Here is a 24457-nt window from a genome sequence, read left to right on the forward strand (position 1 = left end):
GGGCCGAAGGGCCTGTACTGTACTATGTTCTATATAATCCAAGGTTGTCCTCCTCGCTATTTACCACACCACCAATGACAATTTGTTCAATTATATCACACACCCGTCCCTGCTTTCTGTACCTACATTGTCCTTCCACACAGTGAACACAGATGCAAAATACTAATTTAGTACCTCAAATACATCTTCGATTTTTTCTTTAGTTCTAACCTTCTGTGGCAACGCACTGCCTCAATCAGACATTGGGACTCAGAGTTGATGCAGTTTGATGGACAAGTTGTCTCCATTCTGAACAATGGGGAACAAGCTCCTCCCATTCACTGACAATTTGCCCCTTACAAAGATGGTGATCGCCCATCCACACATCACCATCTTTATTGGGGGCAGTCATTAAGATCTCAGGGATCTTTGACCTGCTTGATGCAAATGAGGGAACTGGTGAATTTTCTTTCTGCACTGTGAAGAAGCTGTGATGTGAGTTCCTGACTGATGGGGAATGATCACAGACAGCAGTTCTTAAAGGGAAATGGCAACCCTGAAAACACAATCAGCTCTAGATCCAGAATATTAAACTCCAGCCCAGTTACAGGGGTTGTTAACATCAGCAGAAACAAACCTCAGATGTCAGAATGAATGTGGCTCACTCCTGGATGTGATTAACAGCAGCAGCTACAGCAGAATCCACTCCCTGCACTCACTCGTGAAGTCGCTGGTGTGTCACCAGGTGGGAGGAGGTAGTGAATCCCTTCCCACACTCTGAGCAGGTGAATGGTCTCTCCCCAGTGTGAGGTCGCTGATGTGCTTTGAGGCTGGATCAATGTCTGAAGCTCTTTCCACAGTTAATGCAGCTGAACGGCCTCTCCTCAGTGTGAACTCTCTGGTGTGTCACTCGGTTGGATGAATTAATGAATCGCTTCCCACACACTGAGCAGGTGAATGGCCGCTCCCCGGTATGAGCTCTCCGGTGTAGTTGTAGGTTACACATCTGGACGAATCCCTTCCCACACACAGAGCAGGTGTACGGTCTGTGTGTGAACTCGCTGGTGTAATGTTAGGCAGGATGATGGAGTAAATTCCTTCCAACACAGGGCAGTTGAAGGGTCTCTCCCCAGTGTGGGTGCGTCGATGAGTTTCCAGTTTGGATGGGCAAGTGAATGCTTTCCCACAGTCTCCACATATCCACAGTTTCTCTATGGTGTCAGTATCATCATGTCTCTCCATGTTGAGTGATTAGTTGAAGCCTCATCCACACACAGAACACATGCACAGATTCACATTGCTGTGAATGGTGTGATCTTTTTACAGGCTGCTGACTGGAAAACTAATTTGGTTGTGTGCGCGTCTCGGTGCTTTTCCAGTCACGCCGAGTCCAGTCATCTTTTCCCACACTCCACATTCAAAGGCTGATGGTGTTCAGGTGCTGGTGAATTGAGCGACTGTTAAATCTTGGTGTGAAACTTGATTCCATTTTGCTGACTGTAAATCTTCTCCTTCAAATATCCTGCAAAAGGAGTTTACAAAACTACTGTCAGTCCAGGATTGAAATTCTGATCAGACAAGTCTAATTTCAAAAAGGAACAACTTTTCTGTTCCTGTTGCCCAAAACAGTAAATCTATGTCCCACTCACTCTCCCTCCTCCGAGTTGAGGGCAGCACGGTGGCAGTGGTTGGCACTGCTGCCTCACAGCACCACAGACCCAAGTTTGATTCCCAGCTTGGGTCACTGTCTGTTTGCACAGTCTCCCCGTGTCTGCATGGGTTTTCTCCAAGTGCTCTGGTTTCCTCCCACAGTCCAAACAGGTGCAGGTTAGGTGGATTGGCTATGCTAAATTACCCTTAGTGTCAGGGGGACTAGCTAGGGTAATGGGGATAGGGTGTGGACGGGATTGTGGTCAGTGCAGACTCGATGGGCTGAATGGCCCCCTTCTGCACTGTCAGATTCTATGAGATCTAAATGAAATGTTGCATATTTTTCATGCATCCCAACTACTAATTTTTCCAAATCACTCCAAGGCCTGTTCTTCCCCATCTCTGGAATCACCTCCAGCATTGCTCCGATTCTGGCTTCCTGCACATTCCCTATTTTAATCACTCCGCCATTAGTGACTAGACCTTCAGTGCACAGGGATGACTTCTCAAAGAATTCCTACAGTGCAGAAGGAAAGCATTTGGCCCATCAAGTCTGCACCAACTCTGAATATTTTACCCCTGATCTACACTTGTAACCCACATTTTTAACCCCACTAATCCACCTTACCTGTACATCTTTGTACACGAAGGGGCAATATAGCATGGCCAATCCCCCCAAGCATCACATCTTTGGACAGTGGGAGGCAACTGGAGCATCCAGAGGAAACCCACAGTCACAGGGATAACGTGCAAACTCCACACAGACAGTGACCCAGGGCTGGAATCGAACCTGGGTCCCTGGAGCTGTGAGGCAGCAGTGTTAACCACCCTGATATTAATGGTGTTTTATCAATAGAAGTTGTTGTTGGCTGTAACCCTAAATTCCAGTTTTACACACAGTTTGTTATTAAATCAATCTGATTTTTTTTGTCCCCTGTGGGTTATTCATTTGGTTTCACCCCCAAGAAATACAGTGGCTGTGCATGTGTTGTTCCAAATTACCCTCAATAAAGATAGCGGATGCGCATGCGCTTTGCAGTACGTGGATTCCTATAAAGATGGCGGATATTAACTCGGTCCTGAAGCCTTCGGAAGGCCCAAGGAATTTGCTTTGCTAATTGAGGCCAACACCGGGTGTTTATAAAGCCTCGCCACCCACCCAACTCCATTTATGTTTCCAGTTTTATTTCGGGCTCTGCATCCGCACTCAGTCTTTGTAAACACATTCCTCTTAGAGTGAAGGGCAAGGCTGGCAGAAGTCAGGAACCCTGGATGACTCGGGTTATTGAGGCCCTGGTCAAGAAGAAGAAAGAGGCACATGACATGCATAGGGAGCTGGGATCAAGTGAATCCCTTGGCGTATAGGGGATGTAGGAGTAGAGTTAAGCGATAAATCAGGAGGGCAAAAGGGGGACACAAGATTGTTTTGGCAGATAAGGCAAAGGAGAATCCAAAGAGCTTCTACAAATACATAAAGGGCAAAAGAGTAACAAGGGAGAGAGTAGGGCCTCTTCAGGATCAACAAGGTCACCTATGTGAGGATCCACAAGAGACGGGTGAGATCCTATATGAATATTTCTCATCAGTATTTACTGTTGAGAAAAGCATGGAACTTGGGGAAATAGTGATGTCTTGAGGAGTGTACATATTACAGAGAAGGAGGTGCTCGAAGTCTTAAAGTGCATCAAGGTAGATAAATCCCCAGGACCTGAAGAAGAGTATCCCAGAACATTGTGCGAGGCTAGGGAGGAAATTGCAGTTCCCCTAGCTGAGATATTTGAATCATCGATAGTCACGGGTGAGGTGCCTGAAGATTGGAGTGTGGCAAATGTTGTGCCTTTGTTTAAAAAGGGCTGCAGGGAAAAGCCTGGGAACTACAGGCCAGTGAGCCTCACATCTGTGGTGGGTAAATTGTTGGAAGGTATTTTGATCCACAGGCATTTAGAGACGCAAGGACTGATTAGGGACAGTTCTGCATAGCTTTGAGTGGAAAATCATGTCTCACAAACTTGACTGAGTTTTTTTGAAGGGGTAACCAAGAAGGTAGATGAGGGGAGTGCAGTTGATGTTATCGACAAAGACTTTAAAGCAAGGCCTTTGACAAGGTACCACACGGTAGGTTGTTACACAAGGTTAAATCTCACGGGATCCAGGGTGAGGTGTCTAAATGGATACAAAATTGGCTTCTTGACAGAATAAGAAGTCTCACAACACCAGGTTAAAGTCCAACAGGTTTATTTGGTAGCCAATACCATAAGCTTTCGGAGCACTGCTCCTTCGTGGAGCAGTGCTCCGAAAGCTTATGGTATTTGCTACCAAATAAACCTGTTGGACTTTAACCTGGTGTTGTGAGACTTCTTATTGTGTTCACCCCAGTCCAACGCCAGCATCTCCACATCATGACTTCTTGACAGAAGCCAGAGGATGGGTTGTAGTGAATTGTTTTTCAAACGGGAGGACTGTGACCAGCGGTGTGCCTCAGGGATCAGTGCTGGGTCCACTGTTATTTGTCATTTATATTCATGATTTGGATGAGAATATGGGCGGCGTGGTTAGTAAGTTTGCAGATGACACTAAGATTAGTGGCATAATGGACAGTGAAGAGAGTTATCTTGATCAATTGGACCAGTGGGCTGACGAATGGCAGATGGAGTTTAATTTGGAGAAATGCGAGGTGATGCATCTTGGTAGATCGAACCAGGGCAGGACTTACTCAGTTCAGGAGAGTTATAGAACAAAGATCATGGGGTACAGGTTCATAGCTCCTCGAAAGTGGAGTCACAGATGGACAGAGTGGTGAAGAAGGCATTTGGCATGCTTGGTTTCATCGGTCAGAACATTGAATGCAGAAGTTGGCACAATTTGTTGAAGTTGTACAAGACATTGGTAAGACCACATTTGGAATACTGTGTACAGTTGTGGTCACCCTATTATAGGAAGGATAATATTAAACTAGAAAGTGTGCAGAGAAGTTTTACGAGGATGCTACCAGGACTTGGTGTGAATGACAAGGAGGCGCTGGATTGAGGGAGGGGAGAGGAGGGTAGGGAAGGCAGGCCCCAGCTCCCCCACTCTCAGGGCACTGAGCTGCGCCTGCCTCCCCACAGGCAGCACTAACTCCAGGCCCAAGTGGGCAGGAGGCGGTGAAGCGGATCCTTACCTGGGAGGCACTGACACATTTCCCCCAGGGCTGTGCAGGGCAGGATATCTCAGTGCAGGGGGCCCCACTCTCTGAGCCACAGCCCAAGGCACTGACCAGTCCTTCCACACCAACCTAACCTGCTGGCACCAGAGGACCTGCAATTTTCTCCCGAGCCTCCCACTCCATCAAGTCCTGGGGATTTATCTACCTTGATGTACTTTAAGACTTCCAGCACCTCCTTCTCTGCAGCACTATTTTAACCTCAATGAATATAAAATAACATTGTTAGCTATTGAGATAAATTAATTTTAAAAAAAACACAAATTGCAAATTGATGATCTGCTATGTTAAATTCTCCTGTGGGACTAGAGATTTAGAAACTTTTACTTTATCTCCTCTCTCTCCCCTTGACTCTGGCTGGATTCAATCACAGTCACTGGTTCCTCTCATTCTGTCTTTCCCTGATTCTGAATATTCATTGTTTTACAGAATGATACAGCACAGATTGAAACCATTCAGCTCAGCATGCCTGGAAGATCTATCCAATAAATTCAATAGCCCTGTTGGCAAAGTCAGAATAATAAGGCCACACTTGGAATACTGTGTGCAGTTCTGGTCACGCTATTATAGAAAGGATATTAAACTAGAAAGAGTGCAGAAGAGATTTACTAGGATGCTACCAGGACTTGATGGTTTGAGTTATAAGGATAGACTGGGACTTTTTTCTCTGGAGCATAGGAGGCTGAGGGGTGATCTTATAGAGGTCTATAAAATAATGAGGGACACAGATCAGCGAGATAGTCAATATCTTTTCCCAAAGGTAGGGGAGTCTAAAACTAGAGGGCATAGGTTTAAGGTGAGAGGGGAGAGATACAGAAGTGTCCAGAGGGACATTTTTTTCACAGAGGGTGGTGAGTGTCTGGAACAAGCTGCCAGAGGCAGTAGTAGAGGTGGGTACAAATTTATCTTTTAAAAAGCATTGAGACAGTGACATGGGTACAATGGGTACAGAGGGATATGGGCCAAACACGGGCAATTGGGACTAGCTTAGGGGTTTTAAAAAGTGCAGCATGGACAAGTTGGGCCGAAGGGCCTGTTTCCAGGCTGTAAACCTCTGACTCTATAAAAATCCCCATTTAAAACCCGCTCGCTCGAGCCGCCTTACCGTCTGCCGCAGGCACTGCGCATGCTCCAGCTCCCAAACCAGGATGGGGCCGTTAACCTGGGCCTGTTCCCGGGAGGGAGGGAGGGAGAAGCCCCGCAGCTGCAAACCAGGGAGCTGACAATGATTCTGAAGGGTTTGCGGATCCTCCCCAATCTCCAACCGCCGGCTCCGCCGCTGCGATATTGACTCCGCCCCCACCAGGTTTTATCTGAGTGTTGGGCCTCCAGCCCCGCCCCTCATTCACTCTGATTGGTTGGAGGACCAGCCACTCCCGCTCGGTCCTCCAGCCCCGCCCCTCATTCACTCCGATTGGTTGGAGGACCAGCCGCTCCCGCTCGGTCCTCCAGCCCCGCCCCCTCTTCCTATTGGTCCGGAGTTGCCGTCAATCAGTCCCCGGGCATTGTGATGTGGAGCATGCGCAGTGTCATTGCTGTCCTTGGCGCTTGTTTGTCCCGGAGAAGCGGAGTCAGCGTTAGGCGGTGGCTGGGAGGATTTGGAAACACTTTGTGGATCCGCAAACCCTTCAGAATCATTGTCAGCTCCCTGGTTTGCAGCTGCGGGGCTTCTCCCTCCCTCCCTCCCGGGAACAGGCCCAGGTTAACGGCCCCATCCTGGCTCAGCCACTGGAGGATGGTTCACATCAGAGGATGGGGGAGGGGGACAATAAATAAGAGGTTACACTTTGGCCTCAAATCAATGAGGACTCTGATCTCTGGGAAGGAAGGAAACCCTGGGAGGTGGGCGGGGAGGATTCACAAACACCCGCTGGAGGCCCCAACACCCCCACTAAGACCCATTGGTTTTATTGTCAGTCTGCAGACAGGAGCTGGAGAACTGAACCCAGACAGAGGAGAGGGAGGGAGAAAACTGGGAGTGAAGGAAAGAAATGGTGAGATGGGTTTGGATTTCAGCCCAGGGAGGAGGGAGAGTGTGTGGGACGGGGATTTACAGATTTGGGGGAACAAGAGAGAAAAAATGTTCCAGAGAAACTAGAATTATCTGTTTTGATTTGTTTTCCTATACTGACAGTGGTTTTGTAAACTTCTTTCGCAGAATATTTGAAGTGGAAGTTTTACAGACAGGAAACTCAAATCAAAATTCTTACTAATATTTCACAGTTGCTCAATTTATTAGCATATGAACACCTTCAACCTTTGAATGTGGGAGGAGAAATGTTTCTCTGTTCTGTCTGTGGGAAAAGATTTCAAACATCAGTGTGACTGGAAAAGCACCGAGACACATGCACACACTGGAGTGAGCGCGTTCCAGTGAACTGACTGTGGAAAGAGCTTTAACCAGTTACACAGCTTGAAAAAATATCGCACCACTCAAAGTGAGGTGAAACTGTACATGTTCTGTGTACAGATGAATCTTGAACTGATTGTCCAACCCGGAGAGACACAAGGATACTGGCACCATGGAGAAAAGATGGAAATGTGCGGACTGTGGGAAGGGATTCCGTTGCCCGTCTGACCTAGAAACTCATCAACGGGTTCACACTGGGGAGAGACCATTCACCTGTTCCACGTGTGGGCAGGGATTTAGCAAGTCATCCACACTGCAGTCACACCTGCGTGTTCACACTGGAGAGAGGCCATTCATCTGCTCTGTGTGTGGGAAAGGATTCACTCAGTCAACCAACTTGCTGACACACCATCGAGTTCACACCAAGGAGAGACCATTTACTTGCTCTGAGTGTGGGAAGGGATTCACTCAGTCATCCAACCTGCTAATACACCAGCGAGTTCACACTGGAGAGAAGTCATTCACCTGCTTTGAGTGTGGGAAGAGATTCACACAGTCATCCAACCTGCTGATACACCAGCGAATTCACACTGGAGAGAGACCGTTCCCCTGCTCTGCATGCGGGAAGGGATTCAGCAGATTATCTATCCTGCAGGAGCACCAGCGCGTTCACACCAGGGAGAGGCCATTCACCTGCTCTGTTTGTGGGCAGAGATTTACTTGGTCCTCCCTGCTGCTGAGACACAGGCGAGTTCACAAGTGACTGCATGAGTTGGATTCTGTTGTTATTGCTGCTGCTAATCGCATCCAGGACTGAAACATGTTTATTCATACAGGATGTTGATGGGAAGTGTGTGTCTGCCCCATTGTTTGGAGTGAATTGAAATTATGAGTTGAACCATCGAATCCCTATGGTGCAGAAGGAGGCCTTTCAGCCCATCAAATCTGCACTGACTCTTTGGTAAAGGAATCTGTTATTGTTCGTGTTGTTTCCAAGTTACCCATTAGTCATGTAGATTTTATACTGGGAAATGACATAGTTCACAGTATAGTGTTTAGAAACAGAGAAAATAGAAACAGGAATAAGTCATTCGGCCCTTCGAGCCTGCTCCACCATTCATTTTGATCATAGCTGATCATCAATTTCAATATCCTGATCCCGCCTTGCTCCCTTTAGCCCCAAGAGCTATATCTAATTTCTTCTTGAAATCACGCAATGTTTTGGCCTCAACTACTTTCTATGGTAATGAATTCCACAGATTCACCACCCTCTGGATGAAGATGTTTCTCTTCACCTCAGTCCCGTTCTGGACTCCCCCACCATCCGGAACATGCTTCCTGAATCTACCCTGTCTAATCCTGTTAGAATTTTATATGTTTCTATGAGATCCCCTTTCACTTTTCTAAACCCCAATGAATATCATCCTAACCGACTTAATCTCTCCTCATATGACAGACCTGCCATCCCAGGAATCAGCCTGATAAACCACAACCAGAAACAGTGTACCATTGTTCAGAAGTTATCCATGAGTAAAAACTCCTCAACGATTTGTATTCCAGTTAAAGAATTGATTCAAATAAAAATGCTGATGTATCCACCCCAGTAATAGACAAAGGACTTAAGGCCTCATCGTGACTTTGAAGGGTTATTAACACTAAACATTGAATTAAATGTGCTTGTTAGTGCTGAGATAATATAGGATCAGAATTGAACACTATATTCCAAGTGCGGCCTAACTAAGGTTCTATAAAGCTGCAACATGACTTGCCAATTTTTAAACTCAATACCCCGGCCGATGAAGGCAAGCATGCCGTATGCCTTCTTGACTACCTTCTCCACCTGCATTGCCACTTTCAATGACCTGTGTACCTGTATACCCAGATCCCTTTGCCTTTCAATACTCTTAAGGGTTCTGCCATTTACTGTATATTTCCTATCTGTATTAGACCTTCCAAAATGCATTACCTCACATTTGTCCGGAATAATAAAGGATAACATTCCATTTGTCAGAACTTTTATTTATTTGAAATAAGATTTATGTTTACAATAACCTCCCTAATAGTAAATCACACCAGGTTCCAGTGTCTTAACCATATGGCAAGAAAGAACACTTTAAATGGTGAATTCAGAAACTTTATTAATCATTAAAAATGTAACAAGTCAGAAAGATAAAAAACAGAGTGTCGATTAACAGTTAATAGAGAAAGTTTAACATTAACAATTGAACAGACTTCCCTCCATCCCTCTCAGACCAGGACATGAAATGACCGCTCCAAAAACATGGATAACTTGTAAAACCAACAGCTCTCCACATCTCTCTGTAAACATCTCTCCCTCCCTTAGGGCGGCACGGTAGCACAGTGGTTAGCACTGCTGCTTCACAGCTCCAGGGTCCCGGGTTTGATTCTCGGCTCAGGTCACTGTCTGTGTGGAGTTTGCACATTCTCCTCGTGTCTGTGTGGGTTTCCTCCGGGTGCTCCGGTTTCCTCCCACAGTCCAAAGATGTGCGGGTTAGGTTGATTGGCCAGGTTAAAAAAAAATTGTCCCTGAGATGCGTAGTTAGAGGGATTAGCGGGTAAATATGTGGGGGTAGGGCCTGGGTGGGATTGTGGTTGGTGCAGACTCGATGGGCCAAATGGCCTCCTTCTGCACTGTAGGGTTTCTATGATTCTATGATTCCACCTCTCTTGACCAAATTGCCTTCTCAAGACCACTTTTTTATACTTTAAAAATGTTAAAAAGCCCATCTTAGCCAATTCCCATAAATCTTCAATTATAAACTAAAATAGACACATGAGTTTTCAGGCGATTTAAAAACAAATGAACTGTCTGCTGAAAGGGTTAACTTTTCTACAGAACCTAAAGGGGTGGGGAGTGAGCAGCAAAAACTTGGCACACAATTACATCACTTTACACAAGTTTAAAACAAAACAAATGATTTTAAACTTCATCTATTAATTTTTTTTGTTTTTTTTTTGTTATATCCCGGCTCGGGTCACTGTCTGTGTGGAGTTTGCACATTCTCCCTGTGTCTGCGTGGGTTTCCTCCGGGTGCTCCGGTTTCCTCCCACAGTCCAAAGATGTGCGGGCGAGGTTGATTGGCCATTCTAAACTGCATAGGTTAGAGGGGTTAGTGGGTAAATATGTAGGGATATGGGGGTAGGGCCTGGGTGGGATTGTGGTTGGTGCAGACTCGATGGGCCGAATGGCCTCTTTCTGCACTGTAGGATTCTATGATATTCCTCAATCTATTTAATTTGATCAGTTTTTGTGAGGGATGGTAACTTCTGTTCTTTATAAACTGATTCACTCATTTTGTTTATTCTACATGGGCTCAGAGAATCAGAACCCAGACTTTATCATCCTTATCCTTTTTCTCCCTTTGCCACCACTCCCTCTGTTTTGCGGGAGGGTCGTGGGGATTCCAATCAGACTTAATCATTTTATCATAAAAGTGAAATACTGCGGATACTGGAATCTGAAACAAAACAGAAAATGCTGGAAAATCTCAGCAGGTCTGACAGTATCTGTGGAGAGAGAATAGAGCCAATGTTTCGAGTCTGGATGACCCTTTATAAGAGCTTTTATGAAGTGTCATCCAGACTCGAAAGATTGGCTCTATTCTCTAATAATTTTAATCGATAAGTTTCTTGTTCTTAGTTTCCAAATGGCAGGTAAGAGACCTGTCCGGTCCCCACTTGAGCTCTGATTTTTCACTGGCCATGCTTGGGTAAGATTATAACCATTAGAATCTACTCTCAGAGATCTGCTTTTCAGTCCAGTGCTACTTGGAGTATACCATCACTTCACCGACTATCAGGTCACAAGTCCCTCACAGTTCTTATCACAAATTTATGATAAAATAATTTAAACATGCCTGAGAACGCTTCTTGACTTCTTAGTCAGCTACCTACCACCGTTTGTTGATTAGTCAGACCCCATTTTTACAGATTCCAGGTTTCTCAGCCGCTGAACACCAGCCGGTCCTGCAATAATCTCATAGAATCTCCACAGTGCAGGAGGAGGCCATTCGGCCCATCAAGTCTGCACCAACCACAATCCTACCGACCTTATCCCCATAACCCCATGCATTTACCCCAGCCTGTCCCCCTGACACTAAGGGGCAATTTATCATGGCAAATCCACCTAACCCACACATCTTTGTACTGTGGGAGGAAACTGGAGCACCCGGAGGAAACCTACACAGACACGGGGAGAATGTGCAAACTCCACACAGACAGTGACCCAAGCCGGGAATCAAACCCAGGTCCCTGGCGCTGTGAGGCAGCAGTGCTAACCACTGGACCACAATCCTGCCCCAGTTTAATTCTAACTCATTCTGAGTAAATATTCTCACCAGGTCCTCTGTTGGGCCCCTGCTAAGCAGCTTTAATGGTCCATGATTGGAGAAACTGAGCAGTCACAGGAATGTGGTCAAGATAGTCATGTCCCATAATGCCTCACATTCAATCTGCTGTCCTTCAGTTATAACATAATATGTGGCTGTATGTAGCTGCCTCGGCCATGGTCAACCCCAACACTGCCTTCCTGAACTGCAACAATGCCTGAGGTGTAAGTACACCCGCAGTGCTGTTAGGGAGGGATTTCCAGCTACACATTCCAGACTTTCACTAGACTGTAGGTGGATACCAGATTGATATATTCCATTCAACCACTCCCAAGGTGAGTTATTCCAATTCCTTTATTGTCCAGGACAATATATTCACAATATCTTTAAAACAGAAATTAAACATTCCCATTTGATTTCAGGTATTAACATATTCTGTTAGTTTGTTCTTTATTGTCGATGTCAGGCTGGGGTTGTTTCTCTTGGAGCAAAGGAGGTTGAGGGGAGATTTGATAGAGGTGGACAAGACTCTGACAGGTTTAGATAAGGTGGACAAAGAAAAGCTGTTCCCATTAGCTGATGGGACAAGGATGAGGGGGGCACAGAATTAAGGTTTTGGATCAGAGATGCAGCGGGGGGGTGGGGGGAGAATATTTTGATGCAGCGAATGGGAATGACCTGGAACCCGCTGCCTACGAGGGTGGAGGAAGTGGAGACAATAAACAATTACAAAGGAAATTGGATGGGGCATCTGGGGGAGTTTCAAACAGAAATGCTGACTAAATATCTCTGAACTTCCTCACACCCTGTCACTCTGTGATCCTTGTGAAATTTGAAACTAGGTATTCGCAACAAGACTCAAAGAGCATCAGCCCACTGGAGGCAAAGTCGTGAGACCGGCCAGTCCAGCAGAAAGAAACCCTCTGACCCTCCCCATTGACCAACTGTGAGAATGAACAAAATGCAGTCCTGGATGTAATTGAGAGCAGAAACAATAACAGCAGAATCCAACCCCTGGAATCACTCGTGAACTTGTTGGTGTCTCAGCAGGTGGGATGAAAGACTGAATCTCTTCTCACATTGAGAGCAGGTGAACGGCTTCTCCCCAGTGTGAACTCGCTGGTGTCTCTGCAGGTGGGAGGACCGAGTGAATCCCTTCCCACATTGAGAGCAGGTGAACGGCCTCTCCCCAGTGTGAACTCGCTGGTGTCTCAGCAGCCTGGATGACTCACAGAATCCCTTCCCACACTGAGAGCAGGTGAATGGCCTCTCCCCAGTGTGAACTCGCTGGTGTCTCCGCAGGGCGGATAAATCAATGAATCCCTTCTCACACTGAGAGCAGGTGAACGGTCTCTCCCCAGTGTGAACTCGCTGGTGTGTCTGCAGGCTGGATAACCGAGTGAATCCCACCCCACACTGAGAGCAGGTGAACGGCCTCTCCCCAGTGTGAACTCGCTGGTGTGTCTGCAGGTTGGATAACTGAGTGAATCCCTTCCCACACCGAGAGCAGGTGAATGGCCTCTCCCCAGTGTGAACTCGCTGGTGTCTCTGAAGGCTGGATGACTGAGTGAATCCCTTCCCACACTGAGAGCAGGTGAAGGGCCCCTCCCCAGTGTGAACTCGCTGGTGTCTCTGCAGGGTGGATAACTGAGTGAATCCCTTCCCACACTGAGAGCAGGTGAACGGTCTCTCCCCAGTGTGAACTCGCTGGTGTCTCCGCAGGCTGGATAACCGAGTGAATCCCGTCCCACACTGAGAGCAGGTGAATGGTTTCTCCCCAGTGTGAACTCGCTGGTGTGTCTGCAGGCTGGATAACTGAGTGAATCCCGCCCCACACTGAGAGCAGGTGAATGGTCTCTCCCCTGTGTGGCTGCGCCGATGAGCTTCCAGTTCAGAGGGGTATTTGTATCTCTTCCCACAGTCTGCACATTTCCATGGTTTCTCCATGGTGCAGGTGTTCTTGCCTCTCTTCAGTTGAAGACTCGTCCACACCCCCGCTGTGAATGGTGTGATATTTATTCAGGCTGTGTAACTGGTTCAAGCTCAGTGCACTGGAACACTCTCACTCCAGTGTGGCAGTGTGTTGGCGCTTTTCCAGTCACACTAATATTTGAAATCTTTTCAAGTCATCAGACCGGACAATCATTTCTCCTCGATTCAAAGGCCGATGATATTCAGGTCCTAAGGAATATGACTCTGTCAGATCGAGATGTGACGTTTGAGATTTCGGCCTGTGATTCCTCTTTCAGTATCCTGTAAAACAAGTTTACAGAAGTCATCAGTGTCAGTGCAGGATAGAAATTCAGAACAGACAATTCTAGTTTCTGTGGAACATTCTTTCCTCTCTCCAGACTCGAAACATTGGCTCTATTCTCTCTCTATCTGGGGGATAAATTGGGAAATGATGCTGCGGTAGATCAGCCAATTCTCAATGAATGGTTGAGGCAGTTCGATGGGCTGAATGGCCAACTGCAGCTCCTGTTTCTTATGATTTGTGTGTGGTGGACAGGAAGCAGTGAGCATGGATCTGTCAATCAGCCTCAATCAGCACCTTCAGGAGAATTGGGAGGGTGAATATTAGATACAGCAGAGTGAGAATGGAGGGAGAGTGAGTGGGATGGAGATTCACAGCTCTTGGGGAATGGGAGAGGAACGAATGTTCTTTAGAATCATAGAATTGCTGCATCTTATCAACCGTCCCTGAGCCTTCACAATGAATCTCTCTTCTCAGGACATTCTTATCTCTGACTTGTCTGTACTGCTCGCAGTCTCACAAAGCAGCTGCCTGTGTGTTGATACAAGGGGCCCTGTGAGGCAAGTTTAATGCTCCATGACTGTGTCTTTAATGACTGAATAACTATAGGAATATGGTCAAGTCAGCTAAACCACATGATGCTTTATATTTCGGTTAGTAACTGTTGATTTTGTTAACGTAGCACGTCAGAGGATGACCTGGGTCCCGCCCCCTCCTCCCACCCACTCCCCCCACTGATCAGAGGATGACCTGGGTCCCGCCCCCTCCACCCACCCACTCCCCCCACTGATCAGAGGATGACCTGGGTCCCACCCCCTCCCCCCACCGATCAGAGGATGACCTGGGTCCCGCCCCCTCCTCCCACCCACTGATCAGAGGATGACCTGGGTCCCGCCCCCTCCTCCCACCCACTCCTCCCACCGATAAGAGGATCACCTGGGTCCCGCCCCCTCCTCCCACCACTCCCCCCCCCCGATCAGAGGATGACCTGGGTCCCGCCCCCTCCTCCCACCAGCCCCCCTGATCACAGGATGACCTGGGTTCTTTTTCTGTAACATCAGAACCACTTGCGGGACAGCTGCACAGGGTTTCTCCTTGTGCACAAGTCATTAAAGGCCCCACATTGGATTATGCCTGGTGTCCAGTGCTGTTTGTACTCAAGTCGACTCAGAGTGCCTAAAGTTGCTGGTACCCAGGATCTCTGACAACTCTCCCTAACCGGACCTTGATTATCCAAAGGTTGGCCAGAATCTTCTCCAGTAACTTACCCGCCACTGTTGTCAGGTTCACCGGCCTGTAATTACCAGGCTTCTCTTTGCAGCCCTTCTTAAACAGCGGAACAACATGAGCCACACTCTCGTCTTCCAGAACTTCCAGAACTAGTCATCGCGGAAGAGACTGATTAATATTGGCTGATTCAGGCAGGGCTCCATTGTGATGTCACAATGTGGAAGTTGTCCATTGAGCTTCAGAGTGAAACTCCCTCCTCTGGACAACATCTGGGAGGAAATCAATGTTTCCCCCTTTCCATTTCTTTTCTCATTCTGGGGGAAATTGGGGACTTGCAGCAACTGAAGGGAAAGGAAGTGAATTTGGTCTGTACATTCCACACATTTTTACTCCAGTAATGTAGACATTTATCTGTCTGGCAGCCTGCATGGAAATTTTCAGCTCCCTCTGTGCCCAGGACAGGAAGCAGTGAGCGTGGATCTGTCAATCAGCCTCAATCAGCACCTTCAGGAGAATTGGGAGGGTGAATATTAGATACAGCAGAGTGAGAATGGAGGGAGAGTGTGTGGGATGGAGATTTACAGCTTTGGGGAGTGAGAGAGGAACGAATGTTCCATAGAAACTAGAATTGTCTGTTCTGAATTTCTATCCTGTACTGACACTGATGACTTTTGTAAATTCCTTTTGCAGGATATCAGAAGGTGAAGATTTAAAAACGATTATCAAACCAAACTTCACATCAAAATCTAACATAGTCACTCAGTTCATTGGGACCTGAATATCATCGACCTTTGAATCTAGAATGGAAATGTTTCTCTGCTCTGTCTGCTTCAGGAGATTTTAAACATCAGTGTGACTGGAAAAGCACCGAGACACACACACACTGAAACATGCACACACCTGAGTGACTGTGGAAAGAACTTTAACCAGTTAAACAGCCTGAAAATACATTGCAGCAGAGAGACCGCACCCATGTTATGTTGTAACTGAACTGATTGTCAAGCCTGGAGAGTCACAAGGACACCCGCACCATGGAGAAATTGTGTAAATGTGGGGACTGTGGGAAAGGATTCAGGTTCCCATCTGCACTGGAAACTCATCAGCGCAGTCACACTGGAGAGAGACATTCACCTGCTGTGTGTGTGGGAAGGGATTCACTCAGTTATCCCATTTACAAACACACCAGGGAGTTCACACCAGGGAGAGGCCATTCACCTGCTCTATGTGTGGGAAGGGATTCACTCAGTTGCTCAACCTGTTGAGCCACAAGGTCACTCACACCCAAGACAGACCCTTTAAATGCTCTGACTGTGGGAGTGGCTTCATAAGCTCTCGGGAATTGATGGTCCACCAGCGCATTCACACTGACGAGAGACCGTTTAGCTGCTCTCAGGGGTTTACAGGGTTGATTACAGGGGTTGGATTCTTTCTCTCTCAATCTTTCTCTTTCCCACCCTGCTCTCCCCCCCCCTGCTCTTTCCCCACCCCCACCCCCTGCAGAGTGGATGAATCTCTGAATCCCTTCCCACACTGTGAGCAGGTGACTAGCCTCTCCTCAGTGTGAATTCGCTGGTGTCTCAGCAGATTCGATGAATGATTGAATCCCTTCCCACAAGTGGAGCATATGAACGGTCTCTCCCCGGTGTGACTGCGTCGATGAGATTCCACCTCAGATGGGGCTCTGAATCCCTCCCCACAGTCTCCACATTTCCATGGTTTCTCCATGGTGTCGGAGTCCTTGTGTCTCTCCACAATCAGTGCGCTGGAACACTCTGATACGGGTGTGTGAATCTCAGTGCTTTTCCAGTCACACTGATGTTAAAAAGGCTGATGATTTTCATGTCCTTATGAATCAAGTGACTCTTTTGAGATTTCCATTTTCCAAACCTCTCCTTCCAATATCCACTGAAAGCAGTTTACAAAAATCATCACTGTCAGCACATGATAGAAATTCAAAACAGACAATTGTAGTTTCTATGGAACATTCTTTAAATCTTCACCCACGCCCCTCACACATACACTCTCTCTCTCTCATTCCATTTAGCATTCTGCAGCATGGTAGCACAGTGGTTAGCACTGCTGCCTCACAGTGCCAGGGACCTGGGTTCGATTTCCGGCTTGGGTCACTGTGTGTGTGGAGTTTGCACGTTCTCCCCGTGTCTGCATGAGTTTCCTCCCACATTCTGAAAGACGTGCTGGTTCGGTGCATTGACCCGAACAGGTGCCGGAGTGTGACAACTAGGGGAATTTCACACTAACTTCATTGCAGTGTTAATATAAGCCTTACTTGTGACTATTAAATAAACTTTAAACTTTAATATACACTACTCAATTCTCCTGAAGGTGCTAATTAATGCTGATCGACACTCACCATTTCATGTTCCTGACAGATCGTAAGAAATAGTTAGAAATTCAGCCCACCAAGCTGTTCAATTGAATTCTTTTTATTCATTTATGGGACATGGATGTTGCTGGCTGGCCAGCATTTATTACCCATCCCTAGTTGCCATTGGAGGGCAGTTGAGAGTCAACCACATTGTTGTGGCTTTGGAGTCACATGTTGGCCAGACCAGTTAAGGATGGCAGATTCCATTCCCTAAAGGACATCAGTGAACCAGATGGATTTTTCCAACAATCGACAAGGGTTTCATGGTCATCAGGAATTTCTTAATTCCAGATATTTTTTGTTGAATTCAAATTCCACCAGCTGCTATGGGGTGGGATTGTTGTTGGTGCAGACTCGATGGGCTGAATGGCCTCCTTCTGCACTGTAGGGTTTCTATGATTCTATGACAGGATTCAAACCCGGGACCCCAGAACATCAGCTGAGTTTCTGAATTAATAGTCCAGCAATAATACCACAAGGCCATCGTCTCCCCATCAAGATCATGGCTGATCTGATTGTGATCTGAACTCCACTTTTCTTCCTGTCACCCGTAACTCCCTTTTCGATCAAAAATCTCTGTGTTTTGAGTATATTTAATGATGCAGCCTCCACTGCTCTCTGGGGAAGAGAATTGCAAAGACTAACGGCCCTCTGAGGGAAGACATTTCTCCTCCTCACCATCAGAAATGGGGGACTCTTTATTTTGACAATCTGCCGACAAATTCTGGAATCCCCAACATTGGAAACATCCTCTCTTCATCTACACTAATCACTACCTCACAATCTGATGTCAATACTATGATCACCTCTAAACTCCAGTCAATACAGGCCCAAACTTTCCTCACAAAACAACGCCTTCATCCCAGCTATCAGCCTGCAGATCCTTCTCTGAACTGACAATGACAGAGAGGTGATCAGGGAGGGCAGGGGTGAAACAAAGCAATGGATGGACATGGATTCAGATCCACAGTAATGGAGTCACACCAGCCACAGAGATGTGGAACCAGAGCACAGATAACAGAACACAGCACAAAAACTCAAAATTATAGGTAAATGTTCAATAATACTCACCTCTGAAACAATTTCACTGTTTTCTAATTTAAAACCTGCGGCTGGAAAGATGTCAGAAGCACTGGAATCAGAGAAAAATTGCAATCTTCAAATATTCTAACTCCCTGCAAAAGGAGATTACAAGAGTCATGTGTTAATTGTAGCTTGAAATTAAGAGATACACATTTTTTGGGGGTTTGAGATTGCTTGAAAATTCTCTTCGAACCAAGGAGATTCCAAATGCGGCACGGTAGCACAGTGGTTAGCACTGCTGCTTCACAGCTCCAGGGCCCCGGGTTCGATTCCCGGCTCGGGTCACTGTCTGTGTGGAGTTTGCACATTCTCCTCGTGTCTGCGTGGGTTTCCTCCGGGTGCTCTGGTTTCCTCCCACAGTCCAAAGATGTGCGGGTTAGGTTGATTGGCCAGGTTAAAAAAAGAAAAATTGCCCCTTGGAGTCCTGAGATGCGTAGGTTAGAGGGATTAGCAGGTAAATATGTCGGGGTAGGGCCTGGGTGGGATTGTGGTCGGTGCAGACTCGATGGGCCGAATGGCCTCTTTCTGCACTGTAGGGTTTCTATGAAAATCACAGAATCTCTGCAGTGCAGAAGGAGGCCTTTTAGCCCATCGAGTCTGCACCAAGTTTCTAACAGAGCACCTTTACTCAGACCCTATCCCTGTAACCTGATGTACGTACATCACTAATCCTTCCCTTTCCTCCCCCCTCATCTTGGGACACAGAGGGACAATTTAGCACTGTCGATCAACCTAACCTGCACATCTTTGGAGTGTGGGAGGAAACCAGAGCACCCGGAGGAAACCCACACAGACAGAGGGAGAATGTGCAAACTCCATACAGACAATCGCCCGAGGCTGGAATTGAACCGGGTCTCTGGCGCTATGAGACAGAACTGCTAACCACTGTGTCACCCCCAACAGTCATTTGTCAGTCCTGAATATAAATCCATAACATTCTCCCCTCCTGTTTTCTAGCATAAGATTACTTAAGATGGAATATACTTACATTGGAAACAATTCAGACAAGGTTCACTCGCTGATTTTGGGCATGAAGGGGTCTGTTTTATGAGGAAAGGTTCGGCAGGGTGCATCTATGCTCATTGGATTTTAGATAAATGAGATGTGATCTTACTGAAACATATGAGATTCTGAAGGTGCTTGACAGAGTGAATGCTGAAAGGGTTTACCCCTCAACACGGAATCTGGAACTGCGAGAACAATTTAAAAATAATGATCTAAGACAGAGATGAGGAGAAATTGCTTCTCTCAGAAGTTCAGTAAGCTGTGAAATTCTCTCCCTCATTGAACAATAGAGGCCGGCTCATTGAGTATATTCAAAGCTGTGTTATTTACAATTTTACCTACCAGGAGGTGATGAGTTAGAGAGGTTGAGGCTGGAGGAAAATTGAGTTAAGCCATGTGTTTACTGAATGGCGGAGCAGCCTCGATGGGTCTAGATGCCTCCTCCTGCTCCTAATTTTGATCATGTTTTTGTTCTGTTATTCGAATGGCCGCACATTCCCCCTGCAGCACCTTCCCCCGGGAAAGGCAGCATCCATGAACCCGGCCTGTCAGTCAATGACTCAAACATTGTCTCTCCTGGTCACCCAAATCCTGAAGCTCCGCCCACTGGCCGCGCATGCGCTCTGCTCCCCGCTAAACAAAGATGGCGGCCACGGCACTGGGCCTGACCCCGGATAAAATCCCCGGAGCGGCAAACCCGGGACCGGAAGGCTCTTATTCAGGCCTTGCGGCCTACAGCAGATGTTTGTGAAGCCTCTGTTCCCTCCCCACCCCGACTCCATTCCTCCGGCCGCCCTACCGATTCTCACCCCTTGAAACCAGCATCTCCCGCACTCGCAGGCCTCCGAGCAAAGTGACACTGCGCATGCCCCAGCTACAGCGCTGCGCCTGCGCACTGGGCTCCTGTGAAGTGAGTAGGGCACTTTCACACCCGCAGCGAATGCTGGGTAATAACCGCCATTGAAACCTCATACAATTAATTCATAATAACATTGTTCGCACTTGAGGTAAATTAATGAAATATTGAGAATTGGTGATCTCCTGTGCTCCATTTCTCAAAGTTCTGCTGCAGGACCATGCAATGGTTTCAAAGCTTTCACACCGTTTCCCTCTCACTCCTCCCTTTATGGTGCTGATTCTGACTGGGTTCAATCGCACAGTCACTGGTTCTTCTCTCTGTCCCTGATACTGAATATTCACTGTTTTAGAGAATGATACAGCATAAATAGAAATCATTTGGCCCATTATGTCTCTGCTGGCTCTCTGGAAGATCTATCCAATTAATTCCACAGCCCAGCTGGTAGAGTCAGAACAATGCGGGAGGGTTGTGGGGATTCCAATCAGACCAAATCATTTTATCATAAAAGTGAAATACTGTGGATGCTGGAATCTGAAAAAAACCCAGAAAATGCTGGAAAATCTCAGCGGGTCTGATAGCATCTGTGGAGAGAGAATAGAGCCAATATTTCGAGTCTAGATGTCCCTTCATAAGAGCTCTTACGAAGTGTCATTCAGACTCAAAACGTTGGCTCTATTCTCTAATTATTTTATCAATATGTTTCTTGTTCTTAGTTTCCAAATGGCAGGTAAGAGACCTCTCCGGTCCCCACTTGAGCTCTGATTTTTCACTGACCATGCTTGGGTAGGATTATAACCATTATAATCTACTCTCAGAGGTCTGCTTTTCAGTCCAGTGCTACTTGGAGTATACCGTCACCTCGCCGACTATCAGGTTACAAGTCCCTCACAGTTCTTATCACAAATTTATGATGAAATAATTTAAACAATGCCTGAGAACGCTTCTTAACCGACTACCTACCATGGTTTGTTGATTGGTCAGACCCTCTTTTTACAAATTCGGGTATATCAGCTGCTGAACACCAGCCGGTGTTCTGGAATAAGTTTAATTCTAACTCATTCTGAGTAAATATTCCCACCACGTCCTCTATCGGGGCCCTGCTAAGCAGCTTTAATGGTCCGTGATTGCAGAAACTGAGCAGCCACAGGAATGTGGTCAAGATAGTCCAGTCCCACAATGCCTCACATTCAATCTGCAGTCCTTCAATTATAACAGAATATGTGGCTGTTTGTAGCTGCCTCGGCCATGGTCAACCCCAACACTGCCTTCCTGAACTGCTACAATGCCTGAGGTGTAAGTACACCCACAGTCCTGTTAGGGAGGGTTTTCCAGCTACACATTCCATACTTTCACCAGAATGAAGGTGGATACCAGATTGTCTATTCCATTCAACCACACCCAAGGTGAGTTGTTCAAATTCCTTGATTGTCCAGGACAATATATTCACAATATCTTTAAATCAGAAATTAAACATTCCCATTTGATTTCAGGCATTAACATATTCTATTAGTTTGTTCCTTATTGTCAATGTCAGGCTGGGGTTCTCCTTGGAGCAAAGGAGGTTGAGGGAGATTTGATAGAGGTGGACAAGATTCTGACAGGTTTGGATAAGGTGGACAAAGAAAAGCTGTTCCCATTAGCTGATGAGACAAGGACGAGGGGGACACAGATTTAAGGTTTTGGGTCAGAGATGCAGGGGGGGGGATGTGAGGGAGAATATTTTGATGCAGCGAATGGTAATGTTCTGGAACTCGCTGCCTACGAGGGTGGAGGAAGTGGAGACAACAAACTATTGCAAAGGAAATTCGATTGGCATTCAGGCAGTGTTTCAAATAGAAATGCTGACTCAACATGTCTTAACTTCCGATCGCTCGGTCACTCTGTGATCCGTGTGAAATTTGAAACCAGGTATTCGCAACAAGACTCAGCCCACTGGAGGCAAAGTCGTGAGACCGGCCAGTCCAGTAGAAAGAACCCCTCCGACCCTCCCCATTGACCAACTGGGAAAATGAACAAAATGCAGTCCTGGATGTAACTGAGAGCAGAAACAATGACAGCAGAATCCAACCCCTGGAATCACTTGTGAATTGGTTGGTGTCTCAGCAGGTGGGATGAAGTTCTGAAACTCTTCCCACACTGAGAGCAGATGAATGGCCTCCCCCAGTGTGAACTCGCTGGTGTCTCCGCAGGCTGGATGACTGAGTGAATCCCTTCCCACACTGAGAGCAGGTGAATGGTTTCTCCCCAGTGTGAACTCGCTGGTGTGTCTGCAGGTTGGATAAGTCAGTGAATCCCTTCCCACACTGAGAGCAGGTGAATGGCCTCTCCCCAGTGTGAACTCGCTGGTGTGTCTGCAGGTGGGATAATTGAGTGAATCCCTTTAAACACTGAGAGCAAGTGAACAGCTTCTCTCCAGTGTGAACTCGCTGGTGTCTCCGCAGGGCGGATGACTGAGTGAATCCCTCCCCACACTGAGAGCAGGTGAATGGTCTCTCCCCAGTGTGAATTCGCTGGTGTCCCCGCAGGCTGGATAAGTCAGTGAATCCCTTCCCACACACAGAGCAGGTGAATGGTCTCTCCCCAGTGTGAACCCGCTGGTGCGTTTGCAGGTGGGATGTCTGAATGAATCTCTTCCCACACTGAGAGCAGGTGAATGGCCTCTCCCCAGTGTGAACTCGCTGATGAGTCTGCAGGCTGGATAACCGAGTGAATCCCTCCCCACACTGAGAGCAGGTGAACGGCCTCTCCCCAGTGTGAACACGCTGGTGTGTCCGCAGATTCGATAACTGACTGAATCCCTTGCCACACACACAGCAAGTGAATGGTCTCTCCCCAGTGTGACTGCGTCGATGAGCTTCCAGCTGAGATGGGGAAATGAATCCCTTCCCACAGTCCCCACATTTCCACGGTTTCTCCATGGTGCGGGTGTCCTTGTGACTCTCCAGGTTAAACAATCAGTTAAATCTCACACACAACACGGGTACAGTCTCTGCCCACTGTGAAAGCTGTGATGTATTTTCAGGCTGTGTAACTGGTTAAAGCTCTTTCCACACTCAGTGCACTGGAACACTCTCACTCAGCTGCGTGTGTGTCTCGGTGCTTTTCAAGTCACACAAATGATTAAAGTTTTTGAAGCAGACAGAACAGAGAAACATTTCTCCTTTGAGAATCAAAGGTCGAAATATTCAGGTCCCGATGAATTGAGTGAGGATGTCAGATGTTGATGTGACGTTTGGTTTGAAATTTGTCTGTAAATCCTCCCCTTCCAATATCCTGTAAAAAGAATTTACAAAAGTGATCACTGTCAGCACAGGATAGAAATTCAGAAATTCAGGACAATTCTAGTTTCTCTGGAACATTCTTTCCTCTCCCATTCCCCAAAAGCTGTGAATCTCCATCCCACACACTCTCCCTCCATTCTCACTCTGCTGTATCTAATATTCACCCTCCCAATTCTCCTGAAGTTGCTGGTTGAGGCTGATTGACAGATCCATAGAACATAGAACATTACAGCGCAGTCCAGGCCCTTCGGCCCTCGAACAAAGAACAATACAGCACAGGAACAGGCCTTTCGGCCCTTTATTCCCTGTGATGAATTCTCCCATTTCTAACATTGTGTCAATCATTTTGTCTTTATAAATCTATAGAAATTGTTACAGTCAGTTTTTATATCCCTGCCAGCTTACTTTCATACTCCATGTTTCCCTGGGAGTGGGTGAAGCTGTTGAAAACCTGTTGCTCAGTTTGCGATACTTTCCGGTCACTCGGACCCGGTTGGGAGCAGAAAACGCTGAAGCCCCGCCCACTCGCTGTTGCGTCACCAAGACACCAGCGCATGCGCTCTGCTCCCTGCTGAATCAAGATGGCGGCTGTTAACCTGAGTCTCGTCTCGAGAAAAAGACCTGAAGCTGCAAACACGGGACTTGCGGATTACTATTAGAGGTTTGAGACCTTCACCAGATATTTAGAAACCCTCTCCGTCCATCTGCCGGTTCCAATCCTCCCTCCATGTCTACGCATCCTTACCGGTTGCTGATGAGACAGAGGAACGTCTCTCCCCATTGCCATCATCCACGCTGCACATGCGCCAAACACGGCCTGACTGCGCAT

At 47.0% G+C, this 24457-nt stretch overlaps 2 protein-coding genes across 3 annotated transcripts in view; both read right to left on the reverse strand.

The window, feature by feature from the left end:
- The window catches only part of LOC144482913 (uncharacterized), a 120911-nt gene extending 96488 nt beyond the window's left edge, over nt 1-24423 (reverse strand). The window contains exons 1-2 of one of the 2 annotated variants that reach the window (XR_013495964.1): nt 24374-24423; nt 23380-23620 (exon numbers count right to left, since the gene is read on the reverse strand). The gene's annotated coding sequence lies outside the window, so the exon portion shown is untranslated. Of the gene's footprint in view, nt 1-23379; nt 23621-24373 lie in introns of those variants that run through there. The other variant, XM_078201770.1, reaches the window with a different exon arrangement.
- LOC144482868 (uncharacterized) lies at nt 401-24457 on the reverse strand. The gene is given in 6 exon segments (XM_078201708.1): nt 401-1025; nt 1085-1215; nt 12563-13471; nt 16560-16737; nt 22508-23145; nt 24434-24457. Coding segments are annotated over 6 exon segments (2211 nt in total). The 3' UTR covers nt 401-694.

This window comes from Mustelus asterias, unplaced genomic scaffold (assembly GCF_964213995.1).
Source record: "Mustelus asterias unplaced genomic scaffold, sMusAst1.hap1.1 HAP1_SCAFFOLD_43, whole genome shotgun sequence".
Taxonomy (NCBI): Eukaryota; Metazoa; Chordata; class Chondrichthyes; order Carcharhiniformes; family Triakidae; genus Mustelus; species Mustelus asterias.